Below are 20,690 nucleotides of genomic sequence, written 5' to 3'. Positions count from 1 at the left end.
ACAAGAGCACTGTGGCTCAATTCTTCTGCACTGCCATCTGTTTAGCTTGAAAGCATGATGTTAGTGAGGATCCTCCTGTAGCTTAGAGCTTTTGTATCACTTGCCTGCAGGCAAGACCAGAAATAAGGAAGCCTGAAATGGACTCATTCTATTAACCAGCAGACTCCTAACTCTTGTACCAATCCCTTGGTGCTGCCTTGTAAAAAGGGGCAGCCTTCAGCTGTGGGGAATCAGCTATAAGCAGGCAAGCATTGAGGTGGTTTAAACCCACATTTTCATTGCTTTTTCTACATCATACTCCTCAGCAGTACCTATGAACCAGAACCTTAATATATGGTAGGGAAGTGAAAAGCAGAAGGAGAAATGATTGTGAGGGCGAAAAAAAAGACTGAATGTTTTCCTCTTGGTAAACAATACAGTAAAAGCTGTGTTATCCAGCACTTTACCATCCAGAATGCTCTATTAACTGGCATCTGTCATTAACAGCATCTGTTGTTTATGGCAGTGGATCAATGTGGCAAAAGTGAAACCGGAAGTCCCACTCTGGCACTTCCGGTTTCAACAAGTCCCACTTCTTCCTTGAGGACCACGGCCCGAGGCAAGGCAGCCTGCACAGGGCCCCCCTCCCTGTCCCTTGGCACACTGATGCCAGGGAGTGAAAGCCCTGGCGCACTGGCAAAGACGCCTCCAACCTGCTGAAGATAAGCTCTCAGATAACCAGCATATTTAATTAACCGGCACCCCATGGATGCCGGATAACAGAGCTTTTACTGTATATGCACAGCCTCCCAACATGATCAACCCTAAAGTGGTAAACTAGCATACACATGGTAGATGGCAAACAATTTCAATAAACAGGTAGAATTCAGGTTCATACATTCATAATACTGTTACAAACACAGAGAAAAATAAACACGATGTAAATAAAAATCCTACATGGAGCAACTGTATCATTACGGTAAATTTCATCACTTCAATGTTATTATTATTCATTTTAATTAGCTTGAAACAGTAAGTGCAACTTGTACCAGACTGTACCACCCACTTCATCTGGGTTTTCCTCAATAATGGCATTCTACTAAAGTGAAGGAATTCAGTCAGCAATAGAGCCTACTTATAGCAATACATCTGAAAAGTTTTTAAATTATTTAAATTCTGAAACCTAATATTTGCCCAGCAGCAACAAACAAAGGAAAGAAAAAACAGTACCGGTTACCTGGGCATTTGTACTAATATTTGGGAAGGAAACAATGTTGATTTTTTCATATTACATTGCACTGGGCAGATTTTCAGACAAGACATAAAATTAACTATACGTGTTCTCTATCTTTTTCTTTGATTGAGTTTCACAGCCAAAAACTGAGGCACTTTGTAGCCATTCTTCCAAGACTATAGACGTGGCCATAAAGTGCTTCTTAAAAAATAGAGGGGGGAGGGGGACAAAGCAGAAGTTGTGCTTATAGTCATGAGTTTAGACTTTGTCTTTCAAAGATATGACTTTAACAGGTAATGTTCCATCTGTTATATAGAGTAGTCCTTGAAACATAAAGAAAAGAAATCACATGATAGGGCAATAGTCACTATAACACGATCATTTCCTCACTGTCAAATAAAGCTTTTCCTTGAATTATTCCTTTGAGTCCTTGGCTCCTTTCTACTTCCACTTGTACACTCAAAACACAAAAAAAATATGCTTCATAGCTCTACCCATACCCTAAATCCTCTTATTTATAATCGTAGATATATATATATATATATATATATATATATCGCTTTCTCTATATATCACTAATCCACATATGGTTAATTAAAAAGAGCTGCACCCCATGGAACGCATATGAAAACATAATTCAATAAACCTGTGCTTCACCTTAGAAAGTGTGTGGAAATATAATTCTTGTTAGAAGGAAACAGTTCTAGTTGCTTTGTTTATTGTTTGCTTGGTTTTAGTTATAATTTATGTTTCAAACAGTTGTTACTACTTTTGCTAATGCAAGCTGTTAAATTCTCTGAGTGAACTGCCATCTTGACTAGGAAATAAGGTTCTGAGGAGGAGAAACAACTGAGCAATAAACTTGTACAGTGAGAAATGGATATTTTTCAAATTTAAAAGACAAAATTAAAACAAGAAAACTTGTAACAAAAAATCTTGAAATCCATGAACAAAAATTACTGCCCTCAGTCCCAGTAACAGGTCTTCTTTGGCACTTGAGAACGATCACAAGTAGTTGCCTTTTTATTCAGATAGAACAAAATTTACAAAGTCATTCATACATTTTGTTTTTTGTTTTTTTTTTGTTTTGTTTTGTTTTGTTTTTTACTGACTTCGAAAATTGGGAATATTCAAAATACACTTTTACCCCACTTCATTCTTTCATTATTTACAGATATGTACAAGAAAAATGTAAGAGTTTTGTTTGTTTTAAATTTGTATTAAAAAGCTCTGCTGGTTGTTTTTTGTTTGTTTTCATTATATGGATGTTCCATGGGAAGGCTCCATAGCTTCTGGCATGACTCCCCCTGGCATAGACTGAAATGACATTGGAATGGGTGTTTTCACAGGACTCTGACGAAATAGTCCTCCATTTGGTGATCTGTGTTTACACTGTATAGAGGGCATGGTGGCTGAGCTGCTAAGGGGCAGTGGCAGGTTACTACCAGAGGCAGCTGTGAGTGTCCTGCTGGCACCATGACTTGTCTGTTCTGGCAAAAAGGTCGTGACAGAAAGTTGTGTGTTCTGATATTCACGTACTGGCTCCAGGGTCTGACTTGGCTGCATACCACCAATCTCCAAGGCTGAAATTTCAATAGATGCTGGAGAAATTTGCTTGTGAGCTATGTCTTCATCAATTAAACTGTTCATGCGTCTGTGGACCTGCTCCAGATTTACTTCTTTATCCTATTGAGATAAGAACAATGTAATCAGGACAAACAAAATGATCTCTTTCTTTCTACCCCCAGCTTTAAGTAACAGGAAGAACTGGTATTCATCAGCTTGCGCTGATTTTCTGTTTGCCTAAGCAAAAGCTATATGCAATTGTAACAGCTCAATCTGATACACCATTACCAAAAAAATGCCTCAAACCAAACCAAAATGAACACAAAAACCAACAAACCAACCCCACTCCCTCCCCCCAAAAAACCCCACATTAATTTTATCCCAGAAAAATCTGAACCCCTTAATCTACTTATACAGAGAGAGAAAAACAAGGATCTGGTTGAACTGATAGGTGGCGTGGGACAGCAACATTTCCCTCAGGCTCCTAGGTTCACCCATGAAATCTCAGCATAAGTTTAAGATAAAAAAAATAAATCCTGTTATCATTGGGTGCTTGACTGTGCAGTTTTTACTGCACAGTCATTTAGTACTTGCTTACCTCAGTACTAAATAACTGAGCAGTAACTGCCAGTACTGCACAGTGCCAGCACCACACAGGTCATTTCTGACTCTATTGTGCAGTAGCAATGAGCTTGTTGCTATTGCACAGTACCAGTGGCATCACAGTTCATGCCTGCCAACACTATGTAGCCATAAGAACAAACTATATTACCATAGCTCATCACTACACAGACATAGCATCTCATGTAGACATGCCCATTGAGAAGAAAACCAAAAACATGAAATGAGTATAATGCAGGGATGTCCATGAATCAGCAGCGTGTAGAACATTAACTCTCCTCTATATCAGCTTTATTCAGTCATCTCAACAAGGATTTAACTTGGTGATAGTTAATTAAATATCAACTTTTCCAACTATTTCATTCTTTACTTAGGAAGAAAAAGGACAAGAATCAAAGAGGTATTCAATTTGCTGGAAGTGATGACATCATATTTATGTGCAATGGGTTGGAGTCAATTGAGGAGCTACAGTTATGACTTTTTCCTGAGTCAGGAAGGAGCTCAAGGAACCTAGCTAGGCCATGGGCATATTCAAGCAATATTAAGGGTATGCTATGCCCAGAGAGCACATTCACAGTTTGAATGGCTTCATGGTCTACTGTGAGCAGCATCTCATTTTGGTAACTGTTGGTTGGAGGTTGTGTAGTGAACAAAGCTTAGAAGAGTACTACCATTATTGTTGTTGTGGTGGTGGTGATGGTGGTTGTTCCCCATTTCAATGCTGAATAAGAACCCAGGAAATACATAATGTATGAAATGTGTCAGTCAGAACAAAATAAGGAGTTAGTTGCCCCCCCCCCCACCCCCACCCCCAATGAACTTATTTTGGTGCTTTCCAGTAGCCTAACATATTGTACTTGCAATGGCAAAACACAAGTAAATATGTGGTCTCTAAAACAGTCTGTTTACCAGATCAGTGCCACATTCTCAATAGTTGGCATGGAAAGCAACATAAGTTAAGACCAAATTTAAGCTTAATGAAGGCATGTATGTGGGTTTTAGTAGCAAGTGCTATACTGACATTATAATATAATGGCAATTTTGTATTATTTCCCCATATTTCACAAGGCTGATTCACAATATTTAATGTTTTCAAAGTACAGTTCTTGGTTACTTAAACTTAAATTGAACACTGCTCTAGAAACAAATCATCCATAAACCCAGCAGGAGGTTCTACATATCTAATAGAATCCTACAGTGTTAATGAGCTGATAAAGTGGGCACACCCTGGGGAAAGAGCATCTGATGCTTTTGCCTCTATATAATCTCTGGTTGCCAATGCAATGGTCTGTTTTAGGTTAGTGGCAGCCTCAGAGTTGGTTAGAATCCAGGCAACTACTTACAAGTGTTCTGACTTATGTTAGAGACTAACCCAGTGGCTTTGAGCTTTGAGGAGGGTAGGGGGGTACATCTACATGTGCAATTATGAAGCATGAATAAACTGTAGAGCTTATTGCTCTGGGGTTTCTTGCTCCCAGGCACACTGCTTCAATGTGCACCTGGGAGTAATTAACTCCAAAGCAATAAGCTCCACAGTTTATTCATGTGCAGCATGCGGAGCTGGAGCTGCATCTCCCAGCTCAACATGCTCTGGAAGGGCTGGGTGGAGCACAAGGGAGCTTCAGTGTTGTGCTAGCTTGCAAGCAGCCCCCACAGTGAAGCATCCTCATACCCCAGCCAGTCCCTCCACCATCTATATGTGCACTGCTGTGGAGTTTTTTGCTCCGCAGCAGGATAGTACTTGTATTTACAAGTACTACCCTGCTGCAGACTAAATTAGTTTACTCCAGGCTAATAGGGGCACATGTGTAGAGGACAAGACATTTACTGCACAGCTAATTAGTCAATTGAACAGTAAACATTTCATGTAGACATACCTGGGAAGTGTTATAGTAGCTTGAAGCCACCCACTTCCCATGGTCTGCTGCTAAGCAAAGTTCAGCTAAAACAGAGAATATGGTCTTGTTACACTATAATTTGTGCATCAGTGGCTCTTATTAGCATTCCCTCTAAGTTGTGTGGCATGTGCAGCCACGTAGCCATGTTCATGCCACACGGCCAGGCACACCTGCATGACCACGAACGCCGCACAGCTTAGAGGAAACACTGGCTCCCATGTGTCTTAGTCAAGTTCTTTTAATGACAGAGAAACTCAAATAATTATGTTGAGCCCTGCTTCTGAGAGTAGGGCCATATTTACTTTTCATTCTGTAGTAATATCTGATTGGCCAGTTTCTTAAAGTGCCAGGCCTCAGACAAAGGAACATAATCATTAGCTCAAACATGTGACCCTAACATAAAATATACGCCCATTGAATTCAATCAGAATTTTAGTTTTTTTAAAAGCTACAGGATGAAGTTTCAAAGAACTTATCCAAAGCCTTAGAAATCAGTGGAAGAAGAATGTTAAAAATGTTAATTTACATCAATGTTTGTTTGTTTGTTTTTATTACAAGAACTGAATGTTTTGGCTTACACAAGCTTCCATAGCTGCTCCCAGAAAATACAGTGGAAAAAACATGAAATATAACATAACATTCCAGGGGAAAACATTCTGTCAAATCCTATGTCCATCTCAAATTAGAGAAAATCAACAGGAAAGAATGAAAATAAACTTTAATGACAGAGACCTAATGCATCTTACTTGAGTTTGATATCTATTGTGACTTCATTAGTATAGAGACCCATATAATCAGTTCTATCCTTAGTTGGCAGTCTTTCATTCATTAAACTAGATGCTAGACTAGGGCTAACATACTGAAGAGTCTTTTTCACATACACAGTGCTTGAGTTCTACAGCATTTGTGATGCAAAAGTTTCAAAGGGCATATTATAAGCAAGTACTACTTTGTTAATTTAAAATATGTTTTTTATTTTAATCCTTGCAAAAATGGAGTTTGAGAGAAACAGGAACAGTCATTGGATTGGATGTCTGTGTTACAGCAGCTACCTCAGAGCAACAGCTGTCCTGACTTGTATTCATTAGAACTCTGTGCATGTTCTTTATTGGTCTACCATTGACAGTCACACAGAAGCGTCTGTTACTGCAACATATTATGACCTCTCTGTGTTAACTGTGTAATAAGTGATTGGTGTCATAAATCTAGATACTCGTTATGTCAATTGTTCATGACTTACACTGGATTCTTACTCCCTTCAGGGTGGAATTTAAACATGTTGCTGAATTTAGTTTAAAAGACCTAGGTGACACTATTGTTTTTTTGAGAGATTATTGTTTTTGCTAAATATAGCTTTATTTGGCTGGGAATCTGGAACTAACAGCCCTCAGATTACAGCTGAGAGAATATTGGAAAAAATGTCCCTGAATGTAGTGAAAGTGAATTTTGATCCAACCTTTGTGATGAGTCATTTATGTTCTCTTTGTCTCTGTGAATCAGACCACTTATAAAAAATATCCTTTCAAATGAAAACATACATAAAAATATTTTTATTTATATTGCAGTATCCACAGTCTGTTGCATTTTGCTTCATTAATCAGGAACAGAGTTAACGTGACTTGGGTAACTAACCAAGAAAGCATGGCCAAGTTCCAATATTTGCAGCAAACAAATCTGAACTGCTTGAAAAGGAAAAACATATTTGTGAATGATGTAAAATAAGGAACAGATTCAAAGCACCACTGCTCTGTTTACAAAAAGAAAAGGCAGCAAAATTGAGCATGCAATCTCTTCCTAGTACTATATTCAACTTAATTTTTTAATTCTTTTGAAATAAAATATCAAGAGGCTATAGACAAGAAATGCTCAGTACAGTTTTTTTTTTTAAATTCTTGAGATATAAGACTTGAACGATTATGTAGTCTTGAGATAACTGCCCTCAATGATCTAAGAAAACCTAAAATTATTTTCCTTTACTAGCCAGACTTAGGTTTAATATATATTTAATGTATATTTAAATTTAACATAAAGTTAACTCCAGTATTCTGTCAGCTATAATCTGAGCGCTGTTAGCTCAGATTTCCCAAAAAGAGCAGTGCTAAGCAAAACCAGTAGTCTCTGAAATAACCAGTAGCTCATTAGTTTAGCAGATTTTTTCTCTGAAAGTGAGCAGACAAGTAAGTGCTTGTGTTTATGAGTCTTTGGCTGTTCAAAATTTAACATGGGCTTCAAGAAGGGAAGATCAGGCAAAAATCATTACATTTTGTGCCTACCTTCAGAGGCTTCTTCCATTTGGATCGCTGCATAAGTAAATAAAGAAATAAGCATCCCCTTATCAGATTTATTTGATCCTAACCTTTTGGTGAAAAAATAAATATTAGGGCTAAACTCCTGGCTCTATTTGAGTCAATATGTTTTCTTTTTTTTAAGTTGGGGTTGGGAAAGGCTGCCAGCAAAAATTGGATCATATTCCAATATTAAATGTTCATGACTATCTTAAGAAATTTTTTAAGGACTAAACATGTATAGTCAAATACTTCCTTAAGTCAAAAGAAGCTCAAGACTGCAGTGCTCGTTTATAAAGAGATGAGGATACCTCCAAAATGTAAACTGAACAAGATTTAAGGAAATTACAGGTTCCACTCAATTATAAACTCTTACTTGCACTCCTTTAATCTTTAAAAACACTTCAAAAATTAAATGAGGAAAATTATGCTGATGTAATGTCAAGGTTGTACTTCAAAAGGTCAAAGCTAGGATTGCAACAGGCTTTTTAATGAGGCCATTTAGGCATTTTTCACTTTCATCTATTTCTGTAACACATGCTAAATATACAATTTTATATACTATTTTGTGGTGCTTTCATAGATTCATAGGTTCATAGATGCTAGGGTCGGAAGGGACCTCAATAGATCATCGAATCTGACCCCCTGCATAGGCAGGAAAGAGGGCTGGGTCTAGATGACCCCAGCTAGATGCCTATCTAACCTCCTCCTGAAGACCCCCAGGGTAGGGGAGAGCACCACCTCCCTTGGTATATCATAAAGCATGCAGGAACTGAACCCACTACTTTTGCGTATCCCGAGGGCTTCAATTCTATTGAGCAAATTTAAGATAGTATGGCAAAACATACTTTGGAGGTGGAGCTCTCACTTGTGGAACTGTATAGGATCAATAAATGACCCAGGTTAGTTTGCCACTAGTTGCTATTGAAATATAAATCATAAATGTTAATCATGAACTTTATTGGAATATCGGAATTATTTAAAAGTATCAGTGCTAAAAAGATACCCAGTCTGAGTGAACTGGGTTAAGCAACTCAGTAGAAAAGGTTCTTTTTCCAAAAATAATTTTTTACAATGTTTTCCTTCTCACTCAAATAGGAAGCCCCAAACTGAGTCATATCTGCATCTTGGTATAATGATATTTGATTGACAGGCCAAACACATCTCCTTATATACTGTAAAGGACTTTTATTATGTTTGAAGCTGGATAAAGACAGAGACACAGGAGCTGGCATCTCTGCTGGAGAAAGCAGAGAAGCTGCTTTGGGAGGGTTTTGTTTAACACCTTCAGTACAGATTTCGGTGAGGAAGCTTTGGTACTGGGCTCACATTGTTCTACTTCTCTCTCCATTTGATTTCCTTTCATTGATATATTAAGTCACTCCAGACTTAACTGTTTAGAAGCTGAGGCAGAAAAATAATGAAGATTTTTCTTGTAGTATGTATACTGTAGTGTCAGATTGTGTATATGTAAAATATTTGTAATGATGAATTCCTAAACATCTGCATTGCACTAGTATTGGTGTACCTCTTGTGAGTATACAAACTATATGTTTGTTCACACACTTTTTATTAGCTGCCAACAATATAAGACCCATTACAGTATATGCTACTTTATTTTATTCATTTAATAATTTCTTTCTTTAATGTTAGCATTGGATTGCAGACAGGCTATCTGAAAGGAGCGATCACGTAAAAGGAAGGAGTGGCAGAAAAATGGGGAAATGAATGTGCTAGGTGGGTGAATATAAACCAATACCTATCTTTTTTCAGACTGAGGAAAACATGAATCAACCATTTCTATTAATTAAGGGAAGTATTTTATTCATAAATATCAAGTTGAATTTCATGTTTTTCTTCCAAACTATCAAGCTTTAAAGGTTACAAGAAAGCTAAATTTCTGAAATGTTGTGGGTACTTGATTATGGGATGGGTTCAAAGGCTTGTGACTATTTCAAGGGCTAGGAAAAGAAATTACACATAAACTGGTGTAAGTGATCAGAAACCAGTTCAAATCTGCAAAACAACACAAGTTCAGTACATAGACACAGCTGTCAAAATGGCGCAAACCAGTTTAAGATAAACCTGGATGGACATAGTATCAGACTTAACTAATATAGGTTAAATCGGTTTATTGAACTTCTGTTCCAGATCCCCTCCAGATTCAAGTTAATTCACAGTCCCCCAGCATCCCAGAACGTTTTGCACCTTCCCTGCAGACCCCCCTCACAGGGTTGGTGGGCTAGTCTTGGCCCAAACTGTCCACTCCAACCAAGCAGGGAAGCATGATGTAGCACCCCCAACCCCAGCTTCTGACTTGGGCCACTGCAGTCATATTGCTGCATTTTCAGAATCAAAAGGGAATGTCTGCTCACTTGCTTATTTGTTCAATCTATGCAGCTTAGACTAACCTACAAAAATGGAATCAATTCAGCCTTGGGCTTTTGACTGTCTGTACTAGCCTAGGTGCTCTAACTTAAGTAGAATATAGCTGCGATGGTTAATGAAATACTAAAGCTGCTCACAGACATTTGGGAAAAACTCCCAACTTTGCATAAGAATAACTGCCAAAAAAAACCTAAGTTTTTTTCTGTCCTGGGTAAACAATGGTAGCTTTTTAATATTTAAGAGATATTGTACTCCTAGCTTTGTACTGTATAACCAAAAGGTACTACAGAAGTGTTAAAGAAAAATCCAGAGATGTGTATATAGTAAAATTAATAGATTTTTCTTCAGCGTATGTTCTGTGACTCTGTAGTGAGTTTGAAGAAAAGTGAGATGGACATAGAACTGTTATTGGAGAACTAGTGCTAGCTGATATTAGTGGGATTTAGGAACATCTCACTGGGTGCATCTACACATGCACTTTTGCATGGAGTTGACCAATTAGCTCCACAGAAAAGTGTCTCACTCTATACATGAGCTGGTATTAGGCACAGTAAGTTAATTACTCCACCAAAACACATGTGTAGATGGTGACAGGGGTTGGCTAGGGCACAAGCATGCTAAAGTGTGGGGGCTGCCTGTCACCTAGCCCTGCACTTTATCAAGCTAATGCTCCAGCTAGCCCCTCTGCTCCTCAACACCACTACCTGGACCTTGGGGCTGCTGCCCCCTCAGCCTCCTGCCAGCCTGGGGTTGCTCTGCCACAGCTCAAAGTGCTGTAGTATGGGCTATAGTTGAAGCACACTTTTGAAATGAGCTTTAGTTAAAGCATGAGCTTTGAAATGACCTTTAGTTAAAGCACCCTTTTGAGCTCTGCCACACCCCAAAGAGCTGTTTTCTCTGGCGTAAACTGCACCAGGATTTATCCCATCGTCTTAATGGTACATGTAAAGGCACCTACTGACTGTCAGAGAAGAGCTCAGGATGATAGATATCTCCTCCTAAAGACAACTAATTAAAAATGTTCAAGTTTTTAGCAGCAAGGCTTAAAATACACAAAGATTTCTTGACTGGGACCTTTGGGTAAGTTCCTTTTGTTTAAATAAACCTCCCTACTTTCCACCTTCTTTCCACCCATTCCCCTCAAACCTCATCACAGAGTACAAGGGAATCTATTTCAGTAGATGAATCACTGCAGTTAGATGAAAAACTGCTGGAAAAGCTGAGTCCATTGAAAGGGAAAGGTCATAAATCTGGGGAAAGCCACAGTGGACTGCATGGAAAAACCTTGAGAAACGATACCTATATTAACAAATCATGGGTGGAACCATGTTAGACTGGAGACCACAGAAGATGACTGCTAATACTAAAATATCAAATACAATTAAACACTTTGGGTCTATGATGGACATGCTGACATCTAAGTAACATATCTGTAACTTGTAGTAAAACCATATTAGTGAAACTCTTAATTAGACTCAGGACACAAAGTCTATACATGTGCTCCATAGTGGCTCCTGGACAGCGCTTTAATTAAAATGCCGCAGTGACACCTGTACTCAGCGTCCTGCATTTCAAATGGTGCTTTAACTAAAGATTATTCAACAAGTTTTAGTTAAAATGCCCCCGTCACCATTTTGAAATACATGTGATAGCAAGGCATGCTGGAATTTTCTAACTGAAACTCTTCAGCAGACTGGACCCAACACGTTCTAATTAGAATGCATCAGAGCATGTATATGGGCACCCCATAGTATTTAAAGCTTTTTAGGGTAAAAGTTATCATTCATCTGCCAATGTCATTTTTGTGATAATTTAATATAAAGTTATTAATGAGAAGGATGGAACTTAAAGATACAATGAGGAAGGAATAAAGTTAAAATATCCAAATTGCAAATGAAATCTAGAAAAAGTAGGTAAGAGTATCTTTGCGATTAGGATAATGAAATTAAACTCAAAAGGTCTGGGTAAAATCTATGTCCTAGAAAAAAAAATATATATATATTTTACTATCTTGAGGTTACAAGACAAACTCTCTGTTCCACAAATCCCAAATTTTATAATAGATATAATAAGAACATTTCCTAACTCACAAGAGATTGTTAAACATGAAGGTATTATTGGCTATGAGACACAGTTAATAATAGAACGCATGCATCCAGAGAGAGAAAAAAAAAATTCTTTCAGTCCAAATGGATAAGCAGCCTGATCAAAATAAAAGAGAATAAAAAGATTATGAAGAGATCAACTTACATACTCTAATATCCACAGATTATACTACTAGTTCAGTAATATTTCCTGTGCATTTGAAATGAGTACACATTCCAGTTACAAAATTCCAGATACTTGTATCCAGACATGAAATATTTAAACATAGTTTGTTATATATGTATATATATAAGTATGACCAAAAGAAGACTTCTTTTTAAATTTCATATTAAATTGCATTGTGTCACAAAAACCATACTGAGATGCGCAGGAGAATTAGGCTATTTCACAGTAGGGTCACTTAAAAGGCACTCACCGGCACTACTGCACAGTAACTCCAGTTACTGCACATTTATGTAGTACTGGCTTATACAAGTACTATATAAATGTGCAGTAACCATTGCACAATAGCATTGCATGTAAACGCGACCATTCTGTTGATATTTATTCTCAGCTTCATCTAGTAAAAAGCCATATTTCTAATTCATTCCCTCAGGTTCTGACAGGGGAGAAAAAGTAGTTATATATATATTTATTTATATTTATACTAGCCAAATGATAGGGACGGGGGGGGTGAGCATGGACAGAGAGTCGCCACCCACCATCCTGTGCCACCTCCCAGGAATGAAGGGGGGGGCAAAGGGGGCAAGCTTGCCCCACCATCCCCTCTGTCCCCCTCGGCCAGCACCCCATGTTGCCGCTGGTGCTTCTGGCCTGGCCCCCCCCACTCTATCCTTTCCATCCCCACCATCATGGTGGCACTCTGCTGCACCACCACCTCCTGTCCAGAATGCTCTTGGAGCACTCTTTTTGGTTGTTTCAGTCAGCATTGTGATTGGCTGCCAAGACAACCAATTAGAGTATGAATAGAGCATTATGGACAGACAGACAGACAAAGGTTTTTATTATATTAGAATTATTTGACATCTTGTAGAAATAAAAAGTTAATTTTGTGTTAAATTAATATAACGCAAATAATAGATGTTTTATTCAAATTGGCTTTCATCCTCATTATTGCAGTAGCTGGCAATGCAGTGATATGAGACAGATTTGTAAACGGACATAGTGATGTACATATGATGCCATTAATTTATCACAGGCAACTGAACTAGTCAAAAAACACATAACAAAATTTGCTGACTGTGTATTCTACTGGATGCTGATTTGCCCAGTACTCTCTCATATTAAATACAACTACAGATCCACTTCAAGCATCTACTTTAAGACACATCTTATGGTATATTTATAAAGACACCACAAGTTCTGTATTCACGGTTTTGTTCATATAAACAGAAACAATGCTATGCATTTTAAAATAGTAGTTAACCAAATTATCACCTATAAAGCAGCTGTTACAAGAAAAACTCACTAAGACTGACATTTGCTGAGGTCCAATGAACTCTTATCCAATTGAAAAAAAAGAAATTTAATAGAATTTCAATATAAACTTTTTTTCCAACAGATGAATAATCCTCTTCAAACAATACAATACTCCAGTGACATGGTATGGACAACCTTATTCACTAGCAATTGCTTTGCTTAATAGCAAGGATAATAAACCTTTATTCTTTAAAATAAAGCCAAAAAAACTCCAAACAACAGCTCCTCAGTCCCTTTATTTCTCCTTACTTCCAAATGAAAATAAATAGCAATGAGTAATGAGCAAAAAGTTATGAAAAAGAGGATGAAGAAGTCTTTTTTCCCCCCAAGTAAATTTCCAGAGTTTACTCATATGTTCCTCTGCCAAATTCACACAAGCAAATTCACAAGATATGAGAAATTATAAGAAAATAACAATAAAATGGAACCAGTATAATGACCACGTTTACATTGCCTCTATGCTCTGCCTAGGACTGCAGCCAAGAAGCAGTCTCCAAGACACCAACTCGCTTCAGAAATAGAAGAGTGTAGCTGCCTAAAAGCAGCTCTGGACAGATGCCAAGAATGATGCCCAAGACAATGAGCTTTAGAGCAATGCTATGCCAAATAGGGCCACCCTGAGCCAGCTACACTGCCTCATTTCTGTGGTTTAATGTATTCTAAGCAGTAACAAGTAAGCAAGATGCTCTTTCTGGTAGCAGTCTCAGGTTCAGTACAGAAGTGGTATAATTAAGTATAGTATTACACTACAGAAGCATGTCATTCTACAACCATATTTTTGGCAACCCATGTCCCTCCTACCTTGTACATTTCCATCTGGCTTTGTGTCATATCTAACCAAGAAGCTCATTCAAAATATGGTTGTAAAATTATTCACATAGGTCCACAGACATGTTCTTAGCTGGTATGAATTACTATCATCCCATCAAGGCCCATGGCTTCACGTCAGTTTAAATCTCCTGGCTCAATATTATGTAATATTGAGGCAACAGATTTATGATATATATACACACACACATATATATATATATGCATGCCTTTAAATTCATCCATATTATATGGTAATGTATAAATAAATATGCAAAACACAGTACACATAGGTGATTGCTGGCAAACATGCCAGATCCTCATACTTATTTGCAGTGCTCCAATGCTACACTTATCACAACCCAAGATCTATCTGCAATAACAGGACCTCTCATAATCATTATCCCTGCTCATAGTATAATCATACCCAAGATGATAAAAGAAAGTCAGCCTTATAGAATTCATTTGCTACTGCTACAGGGGGGGCCCTTAGGACTCATGCTGGGTAACCAAATTTCTGATTCCTTGTCAATCTTAATTCACAGCCAAGAGAATACTGTCATTTTCTAAACTGAACATAAATGATTGCAGCACATAGTACTATATATATTTCCATCATTTTCAAGAAAGGAGAATGCATGGAAGCATTTTCTAGCACAAGTAACAGGAAAATGCAGTGTCCATTAAGTAGTGTTTTACAAACATGCCAATATTTTTTTAAAAATGGATATTCTGGGAAAGGACAAGTTGCATGTTGTGAAAATGTCTATCATGTGCTCATTGCCCAGGTACAGACATTACACTTTTACTGGAGCAGAAACTGGTCTATACCTGTAACAGAACAAAAGTTCAGCACACAAAACCAGTCTATACCTTTAACAAACATAAATTCTGCATATATAGACTGGTTTAAAAATGGCAAAACCTGGTCTAAGATTTGTTCCTCCCCCCACCCCTCCCCACCCCCAATCACCAAAGGGCAAATGTGTGTTCTGTTTCCTATTGATCTAAATGATGCCACTTACAGAAAAAAACATGTAACTTAGATTGATTTCACCTTGGGCTTCTTGAATGTCTGTACCTAGCCATTACATATCCACTAGTTATGGGCATTTGAAGCAACAGGAAGGTTAGACTTCAAGGGAGTGCTTGGGAGGTGAAGAGGAGGAAGTTAGTAAGGATTAATTTGTGCAGGCACTTTCAACAAATCATTCATTTGTATTTTTTAATAAATTCTCACCATAGTTCTGAGGCCCAGCCTCACCTGATTGGCCATCTTCAGATAGGAAAGAAAAGGGAGGGAAAAAAAGGATGAAAACAGTGAAGCTAATAGTGTACTTAATGTTTCACTTCACTTAATTCACATATCATGCCATTTGTCTATTTTTCATGTTTGTTTTTAATTAGACTTAGCATGTAATTTTCTAGCACAGGCAATAGCACTTTCAGCATATGTAATTGCCATCATAGTGCCTATTTTTCAAGAGGCAATATTTAAACCATCTAACACTTAATCATGGTAAGTTAGCAGGTTATATTTAAAGCACCCTCTATGTTTTTAACTAAAGTTTACATGTGGAGGTCTCTGTTCCAAACCTGACTGAAAGATATGCGATTCTTTCTCCACTTTTTTCAGTTATTTTATGATCATGATCTAAACTGTTTACATAGACTGGGCTATGCATTCCCCTCATTGTAAGTTAGGGCTTAATTTTTATATCCTGACTTACTCCAGTTGAATTTATGGCATAACATAGTTCATCTCCATCTTGTTCCTTCCTTTTCCTGGCCCATCCACATGCTACCTCAGAAACACCCGCTTTTCTCATTGTGCCAGGAATATAAGAGAAAGTTGGCAAAAGAGGCAAAGGAGTTGCTTCCATCAGTTTTATGTCCATTCAGAGGTTGTCTGTATAGGAGAAATTCTCCACTAGTCATCTCTGTATGCTTAAAGCTACTTTGAGCTTAGATAATGAAAAATGGCCTCAGCAGACTGTGAACCCACTTGAATATCCGATGTGGTTTCTATTAAGAACTAGGTTTTTTAAAGGCCTCAGCACCCTCAGAATCAGATTCTGAAAATAGCTCAGGCTTTATTTAGGCACCAAAAATGTGTCCTGATTTTGAAGAGTCAGATCACTGAAAATCTGGCAAACGGCATCACAATGAGAGCAGCTGGGTGCTGAATATTTTTGAAAAGTGTAGATTCATAACAAGGATGGTCAGCACACTCTGCAGCAGCAGCACAGGCAATGGCTGTCGCCAAGCTGGTATCGGCATCCATCACAGCCAGGCCATAATTGGAGCTCCATAATTGTTCCTCTTCTAAGTAGGCACCAGGGTCTTGTTCCCAAGTTAAGCACCCACAATTACACTGTGTAAAAGAAGGGCCTTATTGGGCACATCTACATGAACTACTGAGTAGTTCATCACTACTGCGCAGTAGCGCTGGCGGGTACTAACCGTGATGCAATGCTACTATGCAGTAGCGTTTGAAAAAACCATGCAGGGATGCTACTGTGCAGTAACAACTTCACGGTCCACCCCTCATGTAGACATGGCCATTGGCATCTAAATAAGAGCTGAGCTTTATTTGAAAATGTGGCTTCAATTGCTAGTAGTAAACCCTTGTAAGCAGTGGTTGTAAGCATCAGATTTTACCAACAATTACAACACATAAGCATCTGAATTTTCTCAGTATTTACCTTTGTTTTTTATAGAAAATATAATAGTGTTAACTCAGATTCTATAAAGTGAGATTAGGTCTGTGGATGAAAAGCTTTATAAATTGTAAATGCTTATTATGATGATGATGCATTACAATGGCGCTGGGTGGCATATATAAAAAAATTACTGGTCATGATAATAATAATAGAAGAATAATTTTGAAGGGAGCGAATAACAGGCAACATCTTTTAAAATATCCAAGATACTTTATTTAAAAATGTATTCCCAATTGTGTGCTGTATTTTTTTCCCCACAAAGCACTTATAGCCAAATTCAGCAAAGCTCTTCAGTGTGTGGGAAAATTTCAGTCCATGCTTAATCCAGGTTGCCTTCAAACAAACTAAGTTTTGATTCCACACATTAAAATTAATGGGAGCTTTTACTCAAATCAGGTCCAGATTAAACCCCTATTTGAAGTTAAATGTATACTTAAATGATGTTAGAACAATGCCTAAGTGGCTTTACAATTCACAACTTAAAAAAAAAAAAAAGAAATCTGGGCAAAATACTGTTGCAATTTTTTAAATTCTTATTCAAAGTTATGCTTTCATTACCACTGAATGATCAAATAGCAGAAAATCAATTGGAATATACCATCATGTACTGAGATAGAACATATAAACAAAGGCTCTATAAATACTGAGTCAAGCATCTGAATAGTTCTAAGCACATTTAAGACTCAATTCAGCAAAATACTTGAGCACAGATAAAAAAGATAGGCACTGGAGCACCACACTGACTTCATAGTGGGATCAGTCATATGATTAAACTTAGATATGTACTTAAGTTGGTTGCTGAATTGGAATGTTAACCTACATTGTTTCTATCAGAGTTCCCCATATTACAAGGGGAATTATTTTATGCATACTTTTACACAGGCGTTTGTTTGTTTTTTAATGTGAACCATAATAGTTGCATCATATTCTAGTCTAAACTATTTACCTAGGAATCATACATTAGGACTTTATTATATGACTCTTATACAAACTATCCCTTTCTCTTCCCCAGCAAACTGCTCCTAGTAGGTCTGGCAAGACATGGTGGAACTGAGCTGGCAACAATCATGTCTAAATATAACTTTAGCTAGCACAGTTCTTGTCCCTTTTTTGACAGGGAAAGGAATGACATGTCATTCTCATTCCTATTAGGGATTGATTCAAGTCTATTGTAGTCAATGGTAAGACTCATACTGATTTCAGAGGGCTTTGAATCAGATCATTGGTTATGATTAGGTGTTGCAGAATATTTGATTCTATACTATTGATCTTCAAAGAAGAGGTGAGCTTTCAAGACTCATACTCTGCAGTTATGCAAATAACGAGAATAAAGTTAGTTAAGGCTGTTTATCCCATAATTTCTCAGTGTTAATATCTGTTCAAAGGACGGAATATAATAAGATTGTTTTCCTCTTCCTCCCCCAAAACTGTGCATTTTGTCACGTAGCAGCATTAAATCTTGTATTCTAGGATGACTTGTGGTTGCTCTTGAAATCATTTTGTTTTAAAGATGGTAGTTATATAAATTTGTCATCACTCAGTATTCAGAATTGTTTAACCTGAGTTTCTATGTGGCATTACAATGTATTATTCTGCCAATTTTCACATTATTTTTTCCCTATCCCTCCCCCCCCCAAACAAATCTTTATTTATTCTTAGAAAAGTAGAGTACAATACAGTGGTACAAACAAATTATCGTTTATATGCAGTTTCTGAGCAAAAAATGTACAAAGATTTCAGATGTTATAAAATACACAAAAATAATTTTAAAAAACAACATAAAATATAAAGAACATGCAACGAAGGAAAGGAAAATTTCAGTTTGATGGTTTTGTGGTTTCTCTCAAAATCACAAGTAACTGTGCAAGGGGAAAACCAAACTGTCAGATAAAGAAATAACAACAACAATTATGTAAATGGAAAAAGATAAGAAAAGGAAAGAAAAAGAGAGGAGAAAATAGTAGTGTAAGTGTAAGATCCTTTAATAATAATAATAATAATAATAATAATAATAATAATAATAATATTAAAAAAACAACAACAACACAAAAAATAACTGACCCCATATGGGCAATGTGGAAGGGTCTGAATTGCTATGAAATAACATTTTCTTGGAGATCTGAGGTGTGGTACTCTTAGCAATAGTTTGACAACATATGACCATATTGGTAATCTTATGTTTCCCCTTCCCCATGGATCTCAATCCATGCCAAACAGGACTTCTAAAGGGGCTAAAGCTATAAATTGAGACTTTTTTGAGGTAGGTTAAAATAGGTACATCACCTGCAAACACAGCTATATGATATACTATAGTGAAGTTAAAGGCAGATGATGTAAGGCTGCACGCCTCAAGTTCAGATATACAGATTTAGTGGCGGGGGGTTTCCCTGCACACTGTGAATGTATCTATGATTACTTCAGGAAAGTTTTGGCACCTCCCAAAGTCCAGGAGAGTCAGAAAGTGAAGAGTTGATGGATTCAATAATATTTATTTTCTTGAAAGTAGAGTGAAGGCAGTAATGATGGCATGATGCTGCTACAAGTGTATGAGTTAGTATAGATATGCTCCCACTGTGGACACAGCCCTAGCTGTTGGCACCATAATGTAATAAAAAAAAGAGAAGAGTGAGGATAAAAATAATGGGGAAAGTCTGCTCAGTAGAATGGTTTTTCCACAGACTAATTACAAAGTTAAAAAATCATAAACTAAGCAGCTTTAATTCACAGTGTAGTTTAAAAAAAAAACCTTGAAGAGAATCATATTAAAGTTCAAGCTCTAGCCCTTACCAGAGAAATGTATGCAGAACTGACTAGTTAAAGAAGCTGAAAATAACATCATTTCCTACCTTGCAACAAAATGAAGGCTTCACACACATGATGATCAGAACTCTGCTGGACCGAGCTACCAAAAAAGTGCAGGAAGCTAGAAGCAATTACTTATTTCAGAATTTCTACATTACTATGAAAAAAGTTGAAAAGGCTCTCCTTTTCAAGTGATTCTTTTAGTAATTTAGTGCAAATTGACTGAAACAACTACGTTTCAAAAGGGACAAAAAAAAAAGATCTAATAGAAAGTCCAAAATTACCCTTAATTTGGATTTTCCTGTTTCTTTTACAGCTTCTGAAGTTTATGGTACCCAAATATTAGGTATAAAGTTTTGTAGATCAGTAAGAAACCACTAAATATCAATGGTGTTAAATACAGCCTTTTGTCATACAGCTTTGAGGCTGAGATTTCTGAAAGTGTTCTCAGATTTCTGTACTGTTCGTGGCCTGTTAAAGAGAGCGGGTCATTGACAGTAATGAAAAGATACTGATTATAAATTCTAGAACACGAGTTAAGGAAAGATGACTATATATAAATTTCCTTTAAATTGGAAGTAATTAAGACCATGTAAAATTGCCAAATGTATTTCCAGTTTTAATAGACTATAATCATGAATCTGGGTGGGAGATTCTGGCATGGTAGCACAGGTATACCATTTTCCTAATGTCATCAGAGGATAATCCTCCTTTCATTAATCTGATTTATTTGGGATGAAGCAAAGCACCTAAAAGGATCTTATAAACTGCTTGCAGATGTTTAAAAAAAAAAAAAGTGCTT

The 20,690-nt window shown here is 37.2% G+C and overlaps 1 protein-coding gene across 1 annotated transcript in view; it reads right to left on the bottom strand.

Moving 5' to 3' along the window:
• Positions 1–1,927: 1,927 nt before the first annotated feature.
• GRID1 (glutamate ionotropic receptor delta type subunit 1) overlaps positions 1,928–20,690 on the bottom strand; it is an 852,065-nt gene continuing 833,302 nt past the window's right edge. The window contains exon 15 of the mRNA XM_014519976.2: positions 1,928–2,899. Coding sequence (XP_014375462.1) covers positions 2,471–2,899 — 429 coding nt within the window. The 3' untranslated portion in view covers positions 1,928–2,470. The remainder of the gene's footprint in view (positions 2,900–20,690) is intronic.

This window comes from Alligator sinensis, unplaced genomic scaffold, assembly GCF_000455745.1.
Source record: "Alligator sinensis unplaced genomic scaffold, ASM45574v1 scaffold94_1, whole genome shotgun sequence".
NCBI classification, from domain to species: domain Eukaryota; kingdom Metazoa; phylum Chordata; order Crocodylia; family Alligatoridae; genus Alligator; species Alligator sinensis.
This window is presented reverse-complemented; position numbering and strand designations above follow the sequence as displayed.